Below are 21461 nucleotides of genomic sequence, written 5' to 3' on the forward strand. Positions count from 1 at the left end.
ATCATTTATGAATAAGGGCCTTTCATTTTCGTTTTTCCCTGGACACTGCAAATTGCATATGGCTGGTCCTGAGGCCCAGAGAAGACAGTATTACTCAGTTATCACTCGCTGCCTACGGACGTAAACAGAGGTGGAATGACAAGAAGAGCATAAAAGTTCCGAGCGAGACACCCCCAACCCCCCCACCCGCCGTGAGAACTGGAGAAATAGCAGTAGCGGTTTAGTGCTTGCTACTCAAAGTGCAGCCTGTGCCATCAGCAGCAGCAGCAGCAGCGGCAGGCCCTAGGAGCTTGTTAGAAAAGCACTCCAAACCTACCGGCCCAGAATTTATATTTCTTGTGCACTTTAAACTTGAGAAACAGAGCTGGGCTGTTCCAAGAGTAACCCAGGACACCTGCGACAACGGATGTTTGAAAGGGATCCTTTGGGCCGCCTGGGTGTCTCAGTGGGTTAAGGGGCTGACTCTCGGTTTGGGCTCAGGTCTCACAGGCTTGTGACACTGGGCACGACACTGGCAGTGTGGAGCTTGCTTGGCATTCTCCCGCTCTCCTTCTCTTTCTCTCCCTCTCTCTCTGCCCCTCCACCACTTGGCTCTCTCTCTCATAATAAGTAAATAAACTGAAAGAAAGAAAAAGAGAAAGAAAGAGAAAGAAAGAAAGAAAGAAAGAAAGAAAGAAAGAAAGAAAGAAAGAAAGAAAGTGAAAGGGCGGGCCTACGCCAGCCGACTCCATCTTGTTCTGTGTCCTTCACCTAGACCACGCCTCCTCCCTTTGAGTGACCTCCCGCTCACCCATTCAAGCTTCCTGATCAAAACACGCCACTTCCCCAGCCAATCGGCTGTCCCTAGACCCCTATAAAACCTTTGTGCTTTTGAAACTCTCTCTCTTTCCCTGGTATCTCACCGCTGCGTCTGTGCAGGTAGGGGATTGAGCTCGAGCTAGCTCGAATAAAGGCTCTTTGCTTTTGCATCGGGCTCGGCTCCCTAGTGGTCTTTGGGAATCACGAATTCTGGGCATAACAGAAAGAAAGAAAGAAAGAAAGAAAGAAAGAAAGAAAGAAAGAGGAGAGAAAGGAAGGAAGGAAGGAAGGAAGGAAGGAAGGAAGGAAGGAAGGAGGGATCCTGCAAGGGTCCTTCCACCAGAAAAATCCTTTTCCCCTTCTACCAAAAAATTCCTTTCCTGAGATGCTGCCAGACTGGGATGCTAACTGATTTGTACATTACTTGTGGTCCTTCTGAAGTCCATTCTCCAGGATTGTGTTAATATGAAATGATATTGATGAGGGAGCGTGGGGCAGGCTGAGGGCAAAATACAAACTAGCATACTAACACCCTCCCCCCACCACCTCGCCCCCAACATGGGATATGTGTGATACTCTTCAGGCACTCCTGGCTGCCCAAGGACAAAGAAGAGGACAGCAAACAAATGGCTGATAGAGATCACAGTCATACAGGACCGGAGTCTCCATCAGTTTACAATGGTCTTGGTAAATTAAAAGATAAAGGCACTCTTATCAATAGCCTAATCTCCAAAAACCTATAGACTCCATTTCCTGGAGCCCCAAACATCACCCCTCAATAATGATATGGGGAACAAAGGCAAGAAGGAAAAGGCAGGTAAAATTAAATTTCCTCATAACCTGCAACCCATTGACAAACACTTGAGGCAAATACAGAGTGTGGATGACATTTCTCTAGGAACCCCCCACCGTCCTAGTGGTAATGCCTTACTGGAGGGAAAACAACCTTTGCTTGACAATAGCAAGGCCTCAGGTATCTTAGGAGTCCTCTTCAGCATATCAAAGTCCCTCTGGAGGTCTCCCTTTTGACTTTATCTCCCCAACTTCATTGTATAAAACCAGTCACTTTTCAAAACCCCAACGCAACTCTTTCTGCCCTCGGGTCCTGTCCCGTGCTTTAATATAATCACCTTTTTGCACCATACACATCTTCAAGAATTCTTTCTTGGCTGTGGGCTCTGGACCACCCCACAATCACCCCCAAACCTCATCAATGTGGCTTGAAAAAAATAAGAAGAAAGCATGAAGAATGGGCTTTTGGGAACTAAGCTGAGAAGGTGGAAAACAATTACAATAGAAGTGGGGGTGGGGGAAGCTACCTTACCATAGAATAAATAGCTAAAACCAAACAATTAAAATACGCAAGGCATCTTACAAAATGTTTTAGGGGGATTACTATATTTAAATTTCACCACAAACTGCAGAAAGGCTTACTACCTCTACCTTTCTTTGCAAATGGAGAAACAGGCTTGAAAGTTTTGAAATGGCCACAATCTCCAGATAAAGAAATTGTGCATTTTCACAACTGTAAATTTTTGTTAACGTATTCACAAACGTCTGCTACACGAATGAGTGCCTTTGTGTAGATTCGCTAACATTTTAGAATTAGGTCCTGAACGTTAGAGACCGTCGTAGAAGGAATCACAGGCATCAGACCAAGTTAACTTCAAATACTGCCTGAATCAGTCTGAGATAACAGGAAGAAAAATGAAGAACTTCATTCCGGAAGCGAAGGTGACACAGTCGTCCACATTGTCGCATACGGCACATGGACACTCAGGCTTTGCTGTCACAGCTGGGAGACGACACCAGAAAGCACGTGGCCAAGTGCCTAAGGCTTCCGCAAAAAAAACCCAGCGAGCACCGCAACGGTTTCCGGCTAACCGGATTCCCACCTACAGAGCAATGGGGACGAAAGCGGCGTCGGCGTCTCCAGCCCCCGGCGCCCCGCTCCGCCGCTCCCGCCCGGCAAACCCGGGAGGGGGAGGAGCCGAGGAATCGAAAGAGAAAGCAGGCGGCGGGAGCTGGCGGCCGCCGGCCTCCGGGAGCGGGGCGCGGGGATGGAGCTGCGGGCGCTCTGGCTGCTTTGCTGCTGCCTCTGCTGCTGCGGCCGCGCTGCGGACCCCCGCGCCACCTTCACGGCGACGGAGCCGCGGAGCCGCGAGCGACAGGCAGCCGCCTTCCGGGTACCGAGCGCGCGCCGCCCTGTGTCTGTTTCCTGGTCGCCCCTTCAGGTCCCGGGTCGGGGCTGGGGCAGGGGACCAGTGAGAGCCGCCACTCCTGGTGGTCACCCGGCCCGCAGCTCAGTGATGGGTTTGGGGTTTCTGACAAGTTCGCAAGTCAACCTCTCCCTCCGTCCCCCCTGTGCCAGCTCTCCCTTGCCTGGGCTGACCAAAAGATTTGATTTTCCGGGGAAGATTCGTCGCGGTAGATTTATATGATACGCCCAAAGTAATCAATGGATATGTTCAAAGTATTCTCGATTGGAAAAAGCACCCCTTTTAGCAGTCCCCTGGGCTGCTCTCACTGCCTTCCAAAGCCGTTCCTTTACAGTGAAAAGAACCAGATAAAGGCGGAAGAAACCCGTCAGTTTTCCTTCCGCAGGGGGGCGCTGGTGACCTCCTGTAACACAATGTTCTAAACAAAGACCCTGCATTTAGAGAGGTCACAGAATCCTTCCCATTTATGATTTGCGTGAACGGGGCCTCCTTCAATTGGTGTAGCGACCTTAAAAATTCTTCTTCACTTGGTGGAAATAGATTTTGAAAAGGAGGAAGCATTTAATTTCCTTTTCACATTATTTTCAGAAGTCTTCATAATAATGCTTAGATTTTACCCCAGCATTAAAACTCTAGAGTGGACCAAATTAGCTGAATATAAATAGGTTTTTACTGAGATCAAGAGATACCGATTTAGAACTTGCCTCAGTGTGTTCTCTATATCTGATACCATTTAACAATTTTTTTTTAATCATGAAAGATGTCATTTCATTGGAAAATAAAATTGATTTGTTCTAAATAAAAGTAAGTACGAATTTAGTAATACTGCTTTTTGGAGTTTTTTTGTTTTTTTTTTTTGCTGATATACTGTTGGGATTTCTCCTGGAATTCTATAGCTGTACTCTTTTCTGCTCCTCCTCTCTCCCCTAGAAAATTCCATTGTTTAGGAAGTCCTAACCTTGCCTGATTCTGTCCAGTCTTGTGTTTTGCCCAAACCGAAGATGTGTTTTATTGCTCTTGAGTTACATTGCAGCTTTTAAAACCAGAAGCACCGGTACAATTGTTTGAGAACAAACTTCCTGTCCTATATTCTACCCCTGTCCCGAGCTTGGTTGTATACTGTGGTGACCCACACCCTTTAGGGAGAATGTAGTTCATCTCATCTATACTGATAATGGCATTCCTTGGCTGAATAAATAAACGCAATGCCTTACTCCTCAAGAAAATCATTTTGGAGGATTGTAGGCACAAGGAGGCCAGGGTAATAAATATATTTTTTAACTTATATAATTTATAAGGATATGTATTTACTTATATAGTTATTCACGTTGGCTGTCAAGAGGCCATACCCAGGAGACGATTGTCTACAAAATGCAACTCTTCTCAGAGGCACCTGGGAGGTTCAGTCCATTGGGCGTCCTACTCTCCATTTCAGCTCAGGTCACGATCTCAAGATCCTGATGCATGGGGCTCCATGCTGGGCGTTAATTATTTCATTAATAATCCTTCCAGGACAGCTCAGTAAGGAGAAAATAAGATTACGATTAGTTTCAGTAATAATTTGTTTAAAAATAAACAGCCTAAAGCTATTAAGAGCAGGAATGCAAAATGTCCTTTGTGTATTTATTCAACAACAAATAGTAATTAAACATCTATTGTGTGCCAGCCAAGTGCTCAGTGCGGGAAATGCGGTGATGAGTAAGACAGGCAGTTCTTGCCCTCATTTTGCTTATAGGTTTAAGACACAGGCACACAGTAAACACATAAATCCATAAACAAATACATAAGAGCTAGAGTTGGAAACTTACCAAATGGTAGTCCCCTGAAGTTTTATTGCTCCTGCATGGTTGGTCAGCGTTAGGAAATGGAAGCATCTTCTCATAGGTTGAGATAAGTTACAACATTCAGAGCCGAGGAATCTGTAAATAATGGCCACGTTTTCCCTCCAGATCGACAAGCCAATGTATCTTCCTGGGACATTTCCAGGATTGCCTCTTTTTCATAAAGACTTGTTACCCTTAATGAGATAGACATCTCTATACAGCTCAAAAAGAATCAGATTTATTTATTATTTACTTGTCTATTTTGTCATGCTTTGTTACTTAGTGCTGGGAAATACAAAGATAAAGACACACTTTCCAAATTCAAAATTTTTTAATCTAATGAGTTTCAGTTGGTGATAATTTTCACTAGCATCTAGTGTTTATTTGCAATTCATTTTATTTTTTCCAGTGTGTTAAACAAACATATTTAGTGCTTTTAGCATGCTTAGGGAAGAGGAATTATAAATGGATAAGAGATACCTTTCCCGGCCTCAAAAATGTACCTGAAATCAGACGGTAGTTTTCATACAAATGTCTATAAATCTGATCTGGGCCTCTTATGCAGTCTTTCATTGTGATCTTCAGGAAAGAAATCAAGCTTTGACTTTTAATACCTGAAAAATATGCCCGATTTAGTTACACATAAATTGCTCTGCAAAGTTAACATAGGTCACGTAAATTAACTTTTTTCTTCTTTTAGGAAAGTCTTCATAGACATCGATACTTGAATTCTGTATTCCCTGGTGAAAACTCCAGTGCCGTCTATGGAATAAATCAATTTTCTCATTTGTTTCCTGAAGAGTTTAAAGGTATGGTGTGATTGTGCCATTGGTTGTTTGGTTTCCGGATTTTTATTTGTTTCCGTAATTTTTGATGAATTGTGTAATTGTGAATCTGGTGACGTGAGTCATAGGTAACATTTATTACATACTGAACGTCAAGCATGTGCCAGGTGCTGACAGAAAAATTAATTCATGGTCCTTCTCTTGTAATTATTGCCTAAGATCTAAATGTTATAATTGTAGACGTTTCCATGTGGCTGTAAGAGCCAATGTTCCATCCTTTGTGCAGTTTTTTAGTGCTATTTCTATTCAAGACATCCACAGTTCCATGGGTTAGGATAAAACCAGCTATGTCAAGAAGACTCATTTTTATTATTGACCAAGTTCTAAAAGACAAGTCAGTTTATGTGGCAACTCCTAGTACTATTGTAGGAATTCCTATCTTGGTAGCTTTCAGTGAGTGCATTTCATGTTATGAGAAAGCATAAGGGAAAATCTCAAATGGCAGGTTCTACCAGAAAGCTACTGTTTCTGTTTGAAAAGTTCCTACAAAAAGAATCCCAGGGGGCCTCCCTATAATATAATGTTGGCTGCCTTTTCCTTCCATGTTTCAATTCAGCTATTTACTTAAGAAGCAAACCTTCCAGATTTCCCAGATACCGAGCAGAAGTGCAAGCATCCATACCCAATGTGTCTTTACCATTAAGATTCGACTGGCGGGACAAGCGTGTTGTAACACAAGTGAGAAACCAGCAGACCGTGAGTTTCAGGAGTTGTTGTTGTTGTTGTTGCTGCTGCTGCTGCTGCTTTTGTCTTTTTAAATACTCTTAGTGTGGGAAGTCACCTTTGAGGTCCAGTTCAGTCAAACTTGTGATAGAAGCCATCATTTCTCTGGGTAAAATCACAGAGATGATCTCCAATCATCCAGAAATGACAACTAAGGGAGAATCTCTGGTGAAATGAGAGACAGAGGCCAAAGCCTGACTGTTATTTTGAAGATAAGCCTGTCCCTCTGAACCCCCACCATTGGCATAGGCAATATCAGCTGACCAGGGAAAGTTGATCCCCTAACCACAGGGATACAGTCTCAGTTTATCTGCAGTGGAAACCTCACCAGGTCTTTTAGCTTCCTGGTGTGTAGTGTCTTAGAGCAGTCACTATCTAGTTAGGATGATCCTTTTTTACTTCTCAGGTTATACATCCGTTGATATAAATTCTACCACCAGATCATTTATTTGCTTTATTATTGAATCCAGAGTGAAGTATTAATTAGTCAGAAACTGAATCCTTCCAGGAAGTGTCTGTATTGTATTAAAGGAATACAACTGATTTAATCTTTTTTTTTTAAACTTAAACAGACGAGGGGAGTACTTTCTTTCTTTTTTTTTTAATGTTTACTTATTTTTGAGAGAGAGAGAAGAGTGGGGGAGGTGCAGAGAGGAAGACACAGTATTCAAAGCAGGCTCCAGGCTCTGAGCTGTCAGCACAGAGCCCGATGTGGGGCTTGAACCCACAAAGTTTGGGATCATAACCTGGGACAAAGTTGGCCGCCCACCCGACTGAGCCACCCAGGCACCCCAGAATTAGTAATATTTAATCAAAGTAATATACTGTACGGGTGTCTGAGTGGCTCCGTCGATTAAGCATCCAGCTCAAGTCATGATCTCATGGTTTGTGGGTCTGAGCCCCACATCGGGCTCTGTGTTGACAGCTCAGAGTCTGGAGTCTGCTTTGCATTCTGTGCCTCCCATTCTCTCTGACCCTCCCCACTCGTGCTTTGTCTCTCTCCCTCTCTCCCTCTCTCTCTCTCTCTCTCTCTCTTCCTCTCTCTCTCCCTCTCTCTCAAAAACAAACATTAAAATATTTTTTTCTAATTAAAAAAAAAACAAAGAAATATACTGGAGAGATATTTTTGAACAGAAACTGCCCCCCTGGGGCAGCTATGGAAAGGTAAACTAAAGCTAGCTATTGTTATGGTGCCATGCAATCTGTATTTGCTTTTCTCAAGGTGTGGAAACCCACAAGTAAAGTTTGTTACTGCATATTTTCCTATGCCGTAGGCGCTGGAGATATAGATATAGTTGCAATAAAGTTGCTCGACAAAGACGACCAATTGTTCGTCTTCCTTTCTTTGCCCAACTGTGCAGCCCATGTCCTATGATTAAGGCAGCAGTGCCCAATTGCAAATCTTACTCTTACCTGTGCCTTTTCTATGGGTCCTTCTTCCTTGTGCATGATCCTTGATTTCATTTCCTCCATCTTTCCCCTTTTTTTCAGGGCCAACACTTTTATTCTTTTGTTCCAGTTTGTTCAATAAGATCCAGTTAATAGATCCAGAATCAGGAAGAGTGTCAGGCAATATTTGAGTAAGGAATGACCAGTATGGGTTTTTATCTTTATGACATTTTATGGGCATACGTGATATGCCCGTGCTGGCTCCTTGACAGCCTAAAAAAGTAAATCATTCAGTTCCCGTGTCCATCAAGCCATGAATACAACGTATATGACATATCCTCACCCCATGTCACCTCATGGAGATGGTGGATGTCATAGCGGCACGGTGTCCGGGGAGAAACAAGAAGGAAGTTGGTACACTTCCTAAAAGCAGAAGTCCCGTTCAGTGCACTGGTTAGTCTTTTAAAAGACCATCAGTTCGTCCAAGTGTTTTCTCAGTCTCTAAAATTCGCTTTTTTCTTGCATTGTCTACTGTGCAATGGCAATACTACCAATTTATCTTTTCTTATGATTACATTTTGATGCTTGAAAGAGAATTTTGGTTTTCCTTTCTTTTGGCAGTTGGAAGATCTACAGGATGGGCAGTATTTTGCAGCCCCCCCCCCCCCCCCCCCCCCCCCCCCCCCCCCCCCCCCCCCCCCCCCCCCCCCCCGCAGAGTCTGCTCATGTTAATTGACTTGATAACTTGTGATATGTAGAGATGTTGGCAAACTTGGTTTGGACATCATTTGAGGATAAACACTATGCTGTCTCTCTTTTTAAACAGTGTGGAGGTTGCTGGGCCTTCAGTGTGGTGGGTGCCGTGGAATCTGCATATGCGATAAAAGGGAAGCCTTTGGAAGACCTAAGTGTTCAGCAGGTCATTGATTGTTCATATAATAATTACGGCTGCAATGGAGGGTCTACTCTCAATGCTTTGAACTGGCTGAATAAGGTGATTTCTCGGCCTTTCGAACTCTTCGTTTCTGCTTTTGTTTACTTAACATGCATTTAGAATGGAAACAGTTTACTCTCATATACCAAAGAATGTTTTTAAGTTCAGAAATTTAAACGACCGAAGCTTGAATTAATCAGAAGATTTCAAAATGAATTGCTTTCAGGCAAGTCGGCTGTTGAGAAATCAAAGCGTGAAAAATCTTACCTGAGATCTGTTTCCAGAAAAACATGTATGTTTATTTCTTAGCACTTCTTAATAGGTCAGAGCTCTTTTACATAGATACATTCGCATCATGTCCCAGAAGGATGAGAACATACGATTATTGATTTCCGTAGAATTTTTGAATACTGAGATTATAAGGGATGTTAGAAATCAGCAAATGTAGTAACTCTTTACGTGGATGAAGAAATGAGCCCTGAGAGGTGAGATCATGTTGCCAAATTAGCAGCTGAGCCAGGACTGTGTCTTAAGTCTTCTGTTCCCACTGAAGGGCTTTATCCCATATACCACAGTGTCTCTCGGTGTTCTTAGGACACTCTCTGACATTGTCCTATATCCAGTATCCACTGCATGAAGCCAGACAGTGAGGCTGTTGCTATGTTTTGTAAAAGTGGTCAAGCTGGAATTTCCCAAATTTGAATATCCTTTCCTTGTTCATTTTCTGTATTTTGAGTCACTGCATACCAGAAGCTGCTTGGTACACATCAGGGGCAACCAAGAATGGTGTGGTCCCTGGCTTCTGTAACGCCAGGAATCAGGAAAGTAAGATTGCGTCTCCACAACTAAAAAATAAATGACATGTGCCAGTCGAATGGCACAAAGATGTGGATAGAAAGAATGCTTGACCTGACCATTGCCTGTGCATAAAACGCTGTGCTGAGTGAGTCTCAGAGACTTGCTGACAGAACTTATGGCTTTGGAAGGAAAATGGCTCACCTTATTTTAACCTCAGGAGAAAAATGATAAGACTTTATTATCCAGTGGAAGAAGGTTCTAAGGAAGGAAGATATAGGGAAACAATAGTAAGAGAGAAAGATAATTGAGTTTAATTACTTAGTATGTCCCTACCAAACACCTAAAGATTTAATCTAAGGTCTTAATAATGTAAGGAATATCCGCGTGATGAGGGCGTGGCCAAGTTGAATCTTATTTTGACATGTTGCAGTAAGTTCTATTTGATTTCTAAAACAATTGCATTTTAAATAAAGAACATTCTGGATGTTCATTTTCTCTTAGACGCATGTAAAACTGGTGAGAGATTCAGAGTACCCATTCAAAGCGCAAAATGGTCTGTGCCGTTACTTTTCTGATTCACATTCTGGATTTTCAATCAAAGGTTATTCTGCATATGACTTCAGGTAATTGTCTTATCCTAGTGTGTCTTTCCCTCTATTTCTTAATTTCTGATCCGTTGGCTATTCAGAATTAATAACTTGATTGAAGGCATAAGTGCCTACTTACAATTGTTTTAAGACCTGCTTTTTACTAGAGAGACCAATGGAGTGCTATGGATGTTGTTTCTTACGCACGATCAGCTTATTTTTCCATTTGTCATTAGAATAGAATTACATTTAAATCCAGCTTAAGGTGTAATTTATACTGACCACCTTCCTCTTAACAAATTGAGTTGTCATAATTGCCATTAGTATATTTCAACCTTACTGTTGAATCAATCCAAAATTGCTTTGTGTTACTCTCCAGCTAATATCGAGCAATCTACATAACCAAGAAGCATTTTTTGAACACCCTTGGATTTTTTAAAGCACTGACTTTAAGAAAAGCATAAACTGAAACTTAGAAGCAAGTAAGAGTATATTACTGGAGGTAGATTATGCGGCACGCACTATAGGCACGAGGGAAGCACAAGGGTGGATAAAGATAGGCCGAGGAAGGGCCCTGAAGTGTTGGAAGTTGAAGGGCAAGATGACTTTGGGTAGTTCAGAGGGAAACAGTCGTTAAAAAGGGCTTTAAAAATGCATGAAAACCTGAAAGCCAGCTAGAAAACCATTGTGACCATTCAATACAGTGCAAGATAGGTGTTCAGGGATAATAGGACAAAGGAAGACACAAACAACTCCTTTTTGCGTTTAAAAAAGTGTAGAGGAAACTTCACACAGTCTTTTGAAACAGAGAAAGCAGAAAGTAAATTATATTCAGCTGAGGTGACAGACTACCCTAAAACATACTGATACTGAATATAAAAGAGTCTCTTGATCCAGATGGTGCCAACCCATGAGATCTGAAGGAAATCAAGGGTGAAATTAGATCATTGAAGAAAATGGAACCCCTCTGAATAAGCACGAGTGTACCAGAGGGCTGGCACATTGCCGGCACAGCTCCTGTCCACAGCAAGGACTCTCGGGGTGACCCTAGGAACCAAACACCAGAGAACTGCGATCCCACAGACGGAGGCTCCTCAGAATCAATCACTAAATGTGCAAAGTCATTGAGTGCATCATTCCACATCTTTTTGAAGGAAATGCACTTTCAGAAATGAGAAAGTGTGCTTCTATCAGCTACCAGTTCCTTGGGAGTAAAAGGAAGGTGTGTGCACAAGAAATAACTCGATTTTCAAAATGTCACTTAAAAATTTCAGGGAATGCCCCATCATGAGTAGCAAAGTGAAAAAAAAAAAAATTAGGAAGAAACCAGAGAAGAATAGGTATTAGCTTGAATTAGAGAGTGAGAGAGAGAGAATGTAAGTCACTGGCATTGGACCTGAAGTATGATCCATGTAATTCTTTGGCTAAGAAGAACAGAGGTCCCACTAAAAAAAATCTCTGTGTTTACACTGAATATAAACATTCTGATAATACAGTGCTAAGCTAATTGTGTTAGACTCCCCCCAAGAAGATCTCTCTTTGATTTACTCATTCCTTCTCAAATACTTACTGAACTTTGTTTCAGGTTCTGGGGGCTCAGCAGTGAACAAAACAGACAAAAAACTGATTGTATTTTAGTGATAGAGACAGGCAATAAGGAAAACAAAAATATGTACAGCATGTTAGGTGTAATCATTCCAAAAAAAAACTAAGTAAAATGGTGGGAGGAAGAGGAAACATCAGGTTGAAGGAAGGGGAGTATACGGGCCAGGACGGAGCTTTTTGAAAAGATGTCATTTGAGCAAAGACCTGGAGAAGCTATGGGAATATAGCCATGTAGACATCTAGGGAAATACTGTTCCCAGCAGGAGCTGTAAGGGCGAAGGCCCTGAGACAGAAACATGTTTGGCATATTTAAAGAACAATGACGCCCACTGGGACTGTAATGGAGAGAAGATGGACAAGACTACTAGGAGATAAGGTAATCTGGAAAGAAAGAAAGAAAGAAAGAAAGAAAGAAAGAAAGAAAGAAAGAAAGAAAGAAAGAAGGAAAGAAGGAAAGAAAGAAGAAAGAAAGAAAAGAAGAGAAAGAAAAAGAGAAAGAAAGAGAAAGAAAGACAGAAAGAAAAAGAAAGAAAGAAAAGGTTACCTAGTAATAATCTCGGAGCAGCGTTAGAAGAATGGTCTTAGATATGAGACATAATAGGTTAATACCCCTCATAGAAAGTAAAGCCCCCCCAGAGAATATTGAGGGATTTTATGTAAAGAATGAGAGAGGAGAGAGTCAAGGAGGAGAACAGGCTTTTTGGCCTGAACAGCTGAAAGGATGGAATTAACTGTCACTGGAGATATGAAAGTCTAAGGCAGGAACGGATTCAGCAAGCAACATCATGTTCCAGCAGTAATCCCGAGAAACTCTGGAAGGGAAATGGAGAAATGAGACAGAACAGGAAAGGAAGGGTTTTCCTATTAAGCAAAATAGAACTGAGGGTACTGGTCCTACCGGGGAGCTATTGGGGCCAAGGTAAACTATGCATTTCAATGTTATCCCATCCAAATTGATGATCACTGCATTCCATGTCAGTTGAGGGTGCTGCCAGGGTACAGGTGGGGGGGTGAGCTGGATTTCCTGGCTCTTTAAGAGAAGAGCCTCAGGCAAAAAACCACAGCGGGCCCCATGTTTGAAGCCAGGCTGATTGTGCCCCTGTTACCGCCTCCAACACCAGCACCACCACCGCAGTGGCAAGGGCCAGAGGACTTGGGAAGATTTTCCGCAGCAACGCTGTAACCAGGCACTCGACTAGGCCCCTAACACTTAAATACCGTCACTTCCATTGAGGTTTCTGAGACTCAGGGAGGGTCACAGAGCTCGTGAACTAACTATAGGGCCACATTAGAATTCATATTTGTCGAGCTCTGAAACTCATACTTTTTCCCTCCCTCTATTTCTCAGGTCATGAGCTCTTTAATTTTTCAGTAGTTTCAGACAGTGTGAGCCCACACACAGCTATCGGCCAAAAACTCCAAAAAATCTCATGCAGAGCCTGAAAAGATCTAAAACTAAGCCAACCAGCAACCAACCAAACAAGCAAAACCTCACTGAATCGTAAGAACATAGTCTAGTCGCAAAGGAAAATTACCATTTATATCCAGGCTTCTTCATGCATTTTTGTTTATCAGGCCCCAGGAAAGACCTTTCAGAACTCAAAATAAATATGAGAGTGACTATGTCAAGAAAAAGAGAAGGAACCCCGTATTAACAATGGACTGAAAAACTAGGGCACGGTATTAACACACTGAATTCTAGGAATGAGAAAATGGAAAAATACATACTCATGTAGAGTCTAGAACAGAAAAGACCTACCTTAGTCACTAAATCTTGACGACAGTAAACTTGAGAATTCTTTTAAAGATTGTAGGATTTGTATCTTACTGATCCATAAAGTGGATAGTAAGCATATGGGAAAAGATTTGATAACGTGTCCATTATCAGCAGCGTATATTTTGATAGTACACTTGACCCTCAAACAACACAGGCTTGAACTGCATGTTCCACTAATACGTGGGTTTTTTTCCAGTAAATACAAAATGGTACTGTATTTTATTTTCCTTATGATTTTACGAAAACTTTTTTCCCTAACTTTATTGCAGGAATACAGTAATTGAGTACATAAAATGTACAAAAAATGGGTTAATCCACTGCTTATGTTATCAGCAAGTCTTCCAGTCAACAGTAGACTATTTTTTTTTTTTAATTTTTTTTTTCAACGTTTATTTATTTTTGGGACAGAGAGACAGAGCATGAACAGGGGAGGGGCAGAGAGAGGGAGACACAGAATCGGAAACAAGCTCCAGGCTCTGAGCCATCAGCCCAGAGCCTGACGCGGGGCTCGAACTCACGGACCGCGAGATCGTGACCTGGCTGAAGTCGGACGCTTAACCGACTGCGCCACCCAGGCGCCCCAACAGTAGACTATTAAGGCTTTGGGGAGTCAAAAGCTATATGTGGACTTTCAACTATGTGGAGGTTCGGCACCCCTATCCCTGGGTTCACGGTCAATTGTAATTCTATATTGGGCTAATAATGGAAAAAAGATGCTGTTTGGAGTATATTTTGACTTGATAAAAGCCAACGTCTTTCTGAAACACAGATGGTAACAATGCTAGTCGGTTCTGGGGCTAAATGGAACTTTTGCCTGCTGGCCTTCACTGGCATGTCTTCCTATTTCGTATTTTCCAGCATCTTTGATATCTTTTCTTTAGTGCTGCCTCCAAGCAGAGACTATTACTCAATTGGTTTTTGATCGTACAATGTTAATTACCCTTTGCATTCTAAAAACTATTTCTTCTTCTTGATGTTTCTCTTTCCATCATGCTGTCCTTGACACTGGATCTTTGATGTCATATATTTACGGTATAGCTTTTGTTTTCTTCAAAAGGTAGAGACAGCTGTATCACTGTTTTACAGAGATAATCCTATTTGTCATATTTGGATAGCAAAATAGTCAAAATTTTTACTATAAAATATTCAAAAATTTGAATACAATAAAATAGACATTATACACTACAATCTATGCTGAGCAAAATTGGTTTATTAGATAACTTAGAAATAAGAAAAGGAAGCAATATTTATTTTAAATGTAGAGTATGATTTATGTGTAGGCATGCTATAAAATTTATACCTACAATTTTATCCTTATACTGGTTTGCAACATAGATGACTTCAGTCACCTGCTGGAGTCACTGGACTCCAGTGTGACTGAAATGACTCCAGTCTGTAGCTGGAATTTGAACCTAGCTATGTGGAACTTCACGGACTATACCCTACCTGTCCCAAGGTAATATTAACGAATACAAGTTATTATTACGGTAGCAAAAATTAGGATTGACTGCTTATAGATCTCCAAGAAAAAGATCTTCGTGTTAACAGGTAATATGGATAAATGTTTAGAATGAATGTGTAGTTTCTGTCTCAATAAATTCTCTTATGCACTCAATTTTTTTCCCCACCTGTGGACAAAATATCCCCTTGATAGAAACTGATCTCCGGCTGGATATGACGATGGATTATTTACTCTTTCAAGCTACAAATCCAACCATAACTTGCTGTAGCAATACACTCCCAAATGCTATCTAAATGGCTTGAAATATGAATGACTTGGTTTCAGTGTCCACACACAAAGCTGACCTTTAAAAGTGTAAATAATGGTTTAATCACATACTTCCAAGATTGATGACGGCTGAGTGTTGTGTAACATTAGGCTTTATCAGTACACGTCCATGTGTGAGAGCAATAACTATGCCTTTCGCCGTCTTTGCAATCTAGTACTAGTTCTCCTGGCACCTTGGCATCTCTTCTGTTGCATAATGACAGTCGCCACTTTGAGATAACCCTCCCCTATGATTTCTGCATTTGGCATTCCGTTAACAGAAGTTGGTCAGTTTCTTGATTCTCACATGGTGTGGCAGAGATATGTCTCCATGCATTCAGTCTTCTCACTTTCCTTATTAGAAGAATCCCCTTAGAACTAGATGCTCTAGCTAGCTACAAAACTCCACTTCCCATCTTCCCTGAAGCTAAACTTGGTTAACCGGTAACTGAGTACTAGCCAATACATATACATATAGGCATATGCACAATGTGCACGTTACTTTTTGGAAGTCTTCTTGACAGGAATGTAGCCCTTCTTTCTCCTTTTTGCTGTTTAAAAGATACGTTAAATGGCTAGAGCTCCAGCAGCCACCTTGGACCACGAATTGACCTTGGCAATGGGAACCTCACATGGCAGAACGAGAATCTAGAAAGATTCTGACTTCCAATGTCTTGAAGCCTCATAGCAGTCCTGGGCTGTCCATCTCCCAGACTTCTTCTAGTTTCCGTTCTTTACATCTTCTGTAATTGCAACCAAATCTATTCCTAACCATGCACAGATTAAATAGATTATAAAATATCTTTACTTCAAAAACTAACCTCCTTAGGGCGCCTGGGTGGCTCAGTCGGTTAAGTGTCTGACTCTTGATTTCGGCTCAGGTCATGATCTCACGGTTTGTGGATTCAAACCCACATGGGCTCTGGGCTGATGGTATGGAGCCTGCTTGAGATTCTCAGTCTCCCTCTCTTTCTGCTCCTCCCCTGCTTGTGTTCTCTCTCTCACCTCCTTGACTGTATATTTCCTCTTTTGGTAGTGACCAAGAAGACGAAATGGCAAAAGCACTTGTCACCTTTGGCCCATTGGTTGTGGTAGTAGATGCAGTGAGCTGGCAAGACTATTTAGGAGGCATAATACAGCACCATTGCTCTAGTGGAGAAGCAAATCATGCAGTTCTCATAACTGGGTTTGATAAAATAGGTAAGTGCTGATCAGACTTGGTTGGTTACTTTCCAGCCTGAACTCTGATTAACAAATGATCGCCATTATTTTTAAAATGCTGAAATTTCGGGGCGCCTGGGTGGCTCAGTTGGTTAAGCATCCGACTTCAGCTCAAGTCATGATCTCATGGTTTGTGGCTTTGAGTCCGCATCGGGCTCTGTGCTGACAGCTCAGAGCCTGGAACCTGCTTTGGATTCTGTGTCTCCCTCTGTCTCTGCCCACCCCTCACTAGTATTCTATCTCTCTCTCTCTCTCAAAAATAAATAAAAACATTTAAAAATCAATCATTCAATCAACCAAGCTGAAATTTGGTCGTTCTATGTCTAAGTCCTCCTAAGACCTTTACAGTTTTTCAGTAGACTTCCAGGTACAAATGCCCTGTCATGTCCACCTCCCCGATCAATTAATACCTTGTTAAAACGATGATAATTCTTGATTTAAATAATGTGCATTCTCCACCTGGAATGTTTACAATACTTGTTGGGAAAAAAGACCTGCTTATTATTTTATCATACATATCTAACAGTTCTTCCTCCCCCACCCCCCTTTTCCTAATTCCCTGGAATTGCGTGTATGTTTTCATTTCATGCTATCCAAATTCAAACGTGTATTTTTCCATTATTAGAGTGTGACACTAACTACAGCTCCAATTTACTTGGCTAGTATATATTAGCATAACATTACATTTTTAATCTTTTGCTCAGAGCTACTATACTTATCCAGAACTAGCCTTTAAATAAACATGCATTCACAAGAAAATCTGAGTTTTTCAGAACTTGTTGCCATTTTATATCTTGTAGGAAATACTCCATATTGGATTGTGCGGAACTCATGGGGAAGTTCATGGGGAGTAGATGGCTATGCCCATGTTAAAATGGGAGGCAATATTTGTGGTGAGTCATGAATTGATGTTTAAAACTTCAGGCTAAATGTACAGGAAGATACTTCGACTATATTAAAATTATGTATCTGTCCAGTCCATAGTATACTTTTACAGTAATAATTTTCATTCTTTAGCCAACTGTTACAAATAAAATAGTGTTGGGGCACCTGGGTGGCTCAGTCAGTTAAGCATCTGACTCAATTTCAGCTCAGGTCATGATCTCGTGGTCATGAGATCGAGCCCCATGTGGGGCTCCTTGCTGGGCCTGGAGCCTGCTTAAGATTCTCTCTCTCTCTCTCTCTCTCTCTCTCTCTCTCCCCCCCTCCCTCCCTCTGCCCCTCCGTATGCCCCTCCCCTGTTCATGCGCATGCACACCCATGTGCTTGCTCTCTCTCAAAAATAAATTAATTAATTAACCTAATTAAACAGTGTTCTTAAAAGAGACACTATTGCATATGTTCATATTTTGAAAAGGAGGAGAGACTTCCCTGAAAACGAATATAATGAGCAAAATATGATAAAATGGTGTAATAATTTACTGAAGTTAACTTCAAACACCATATAAATAATCAACTTAGGAGTCCAAAATTCTCCAAAAACATCACCTAGTTCTAATTTATTTTATATAACTGTATGAATTTTCCTCAATTTGTGCATTATCATATTCGCTCAAGGATTATCAAGAATCACTTTTTCTTTGTATCAAAATGCATGAAAATATGAGCATTAGGATGGTCTCTGATTTAATATGTCCCTTGTCACACCTATAGATTCAAGCAAAACAAGAACTGGGATTGAGAGGCTAAAGCAAATACCAAATATACTTATCTTACTGAATAACATTTTTTTTTGGTAATTAACTACAAGCAAAATTAAAACAGCTAGTTTAGTATTTTATGCTGTATTCTAAAAACCTATATTTAAACCTGTATTCTAAGGTTTTTGATCTAGAAAATCAGCATAGTTAGGAATCAAGTTTGAGCCAAACTATATTACATATGAAAGCGATCATTTAATTTCTCATTACAATGATTCCTCACATGCATACAGGTTTTTAAAAGTTGTAGAACCCTCCAGATAGACTGAGAAAAGAGAGTACAGAAAAGTTTGACAGTTTCTATTTTGATTCAATCTAGTGACTACTGGCCAATAGTTGCATAAAGTAGGATCCATGAGAGTTAATCAATGATTTGTTCTATCACCCCAATAAAATATTTATCTTCAGTTATTTATGAAGGAGAGTGATCCTCACAGAAATCTTCCAGCCAGAGCACTAGCAACCCAATCAGGCCTCCACTTTTTAGCATCGTCGGGGGCTTTCACATTTTTGGAACTTGCAGGTAAATTACTGCTGCCATTCATTGAACTTCTGCTGCTAAACATAAATGATCTCTGTCAAAGTGGTGGTGCTTGGATCTAGGCTGCTTCAGAGCTCTGGCAGGAGAGTTGCAAGAACATGATTCAACATTGGTTCATAATTGCCTCATTATGACTCTGTATCCCTCCCCCCACACACACCTCTTCTTCATCCCCCATCTACTGAGGGTGAGTTGAAATAATTTCTCCTGTCTACCTGTTTTCCAATTTGATTTTCCAAAGCTTGTCTGGTTAGTAATTATGCAGGGATCCAAATCCTTCCTGAAAATGAGTATTTCCTGAAAGTTCCATACCTGGTGATGATCACATTTCTCTTATGAATGATGTTATAACACAGCATCCCATGGCCCCAAGAGATTTTAAATACATAACTAATTACACTGAAATCCAGTCTTCAAATGGACTGTTTATTGCTTTCGCCATGATATTGAGATGTATGGTCTTGTATGCCAAGAAAGCATAGCACATTTGTGATTTATTTAAATTTTGTGCAAGTTCCAAGGTTGAATTTTCAAATTGTATTTAAAACAGTCCTATAAATAATTGTATTGCCTCTAAGCAATATATATGAGTGCAATAAAGATTTCAGATATATTCATCTATTCAGGTAATAAGTCTTTTGGGGGTTTTTGTAGATTCTTGAAACAAAAATATTAGTCATGTCTTCTAATATCTTCTTTTGAAGTTGCCATATTTATCCTAACAGCTATAATCATTCCATTATTTTTTGGAGGAAATAGACTAGCACTGATGATTTCTTTTTTTCTAGGTATTGCAGATTCTGTTTCTGCTGTATTTGTGTGATTTGTTGGGCAGATCAAGGGACAACTACGAAATGAAGGTTCATAATGGAATGGAGCATAGAGTTCATTCTCAGTGTTATTTGCCTGTAGGCCATCAGCTCAGTGGCCTGGAAGTAATCTGTGGAAGAGTTGCCTACTTTAGGATGAAGGTCAAGTTAAGAATTTCTTCAATTTGAAGAGACTTATCTGGTTTGATTATTGTTTGTTTGCTTGTTTTAATGATATACTTCTAGTAAGATTAAAGAAGGGATAGGAATTGCTTTTTCTTTGTAGAATATAATCACTAGCCTTAGCTCACACTTATATAGAAGAAAGCCAGCCTAAAACGGGGCGGGCTTCTCACAATTCACAGCCCACCGAGATGGAATTTCTTAAGGATTTTGAAATGCCAATTGCTTTACCTCCACAAAAGACGCATACCCCTTGAACTGTAGAAAGGTCATGTAGAAAGAAGCAAAAGGAGAAAGGCACTTTTTAAGAGAAATAGATTGAAATTGAAGGACCGATATGGCAGCTATATGGTAGGAAAAACTCAAGTAGCATTGTCTGAGCGACTGTTGTTAGGAAACTTTGTCAATAGGATTCCAATGGGTCTTTTTTCTTAGTTTGTTCTCCCTGTGTTGAGGAGCAATGCATTTTCCCACTCTGTTTCTCTTACTCTTTACTGTGCCACTCCTAAATTTTCCTAGTGGCTTGACTTCCCTGACTAAAGAAGCCTCCTATTTTTACTATTTTATAACCATTTATTTGGCTCCGTTTGTTTCTAAGCCTTTATCAAACCAGGATCTCACCTTTCGGTTCCTCCCACCATTCCTAGGCACCACCCCTTTCAAAGCCTAATCCCATCAGTCTGAGGTCTCAGCCAAACTGAATTTCCCAGGCTCTCTGGTTTCCCACTCTTCTGCTTATTTTTTCCAGATTCCCATTAGAACCACATTTTTGTGCATCTCTTGCCTTCCTCCTGGTTCCTGGTTCTTGATGCTGGTGTTCTCTCTTACAAAAGTCATTATGTGTGGGTGTGTGGGAGTGTAAGAGCCTCGGGGCATAAGAGCTGACCTACTCAGTGAACAGAAGCACAATACATAGTATTAAATGGATTAATATAAGAAAATCATATCCAATATTGCATATGCAAACTTTTCTGAAATTTATGGTTGCTTTCTAAGGTGGAATATCTTAACAAAAACAGAATTTTAGACGTAACCGCAACCTCTAAAAAAATTGAGGGGGTGCCTGGGTGGCTCAGTCGGTTAAGCATCCAATTGATTTCAGCTAAGATCGCAATCTTGCAGTTCGTGAGTTTGAGCCCCACATCTGGGCCTGTGCTGACAATGAGGAGCCTGCTCGGGGTCCTTCCTCTCTTCCCCTCTGTCTCTGTGCCTACCCTGCTCACACGTGCTCTCTCTCTCTCTCTCTCTCTCAATAAATAAGCATTAAAAAAAAATGAGGACGCCTCATTTTCCTCTTACTTTTGATCTTTATTTATCCATCCCCTTTCTTAGAAAAAGAAAAAAACGGGGCGCCTGGGTGGCGCAGTCGGTTAAGCGTCCGACTTCAGCCAGGTCACGATCTCGCGGTCCGTGAGTTCGAGCCCCGCGTCGGGCTCTGGGCTGGTGGCTCAGAGCCTGGAGCCTGTTTCCGATTCTGTGTCTCCCTCTCTCTCTGCCCCTCCCCCATTCATGCTCTGTCTCTCTCTGTCCCAAAAATAAATAAACGTTGAAAAAAAAAAAATTAAAAAAAAAAAAAAAAGAAAAAGAAAAAAGCAAAACAAAACACTGGATTTCTTTGTTTAACACCAAACCAAAGCAATCTCAAAATAATGTGTGTTGACCCAGGTGTAGAAACGTTCCAGGAGGAAAAATATTGATAATTCTGATTAACATTTTCATTAGCCAAGTAGGTCAGAAAGGA

The 21461-nt window shown here is 41.1% G+C and overlaps 1 protein-coding gene across 1 annotated transcript; it reads left to right on the plus strand.

Moving 5' to 3' along the window:
• Window positions 1–2760: 2760 nt before the first annotated feature.
• Window positions 2761–20496, plus strand: CTSO (cathepsin O). Its single transcript, XM_043566793.1, has 8 exons — window positions 2761–2984; window positions 5541–5649; window positions 6242–6381; window positions 8624–8791; window positions 10031–10152; window positions 16303–16466; window positions 17288–17380; window positions 19517–20496. The coding sequence occupies exons 1-8, from the start codon at window positions 2859–2861 to the stop codon at window positions 19549–19551; spliced, it is 957 nt and encodes a 318-aa protein (XP_043422728.1). The 5' UTR covers window positions 2761–2858; the 3' UTR covers window positions 19552–20496.
• Window positions 20497–21461: the final 965 nt, after the last annotated feature.

This window comes from Prionailurus bengalensis, chromosome B1, assembly GCF_016509475.1.
Source record: "Prionailurus bengalensis isolate Pbe53 chromosome B1, Fcat_Pben_1.1_paternal_pri, whole genome shotgun sequence".
NCBI classification, from domain to species: Eukaryota; Metazoa; Chordata; class Mammalia; order Carnivora; family Felidae; genus Prionailurus; species Prionailurus bengalensis.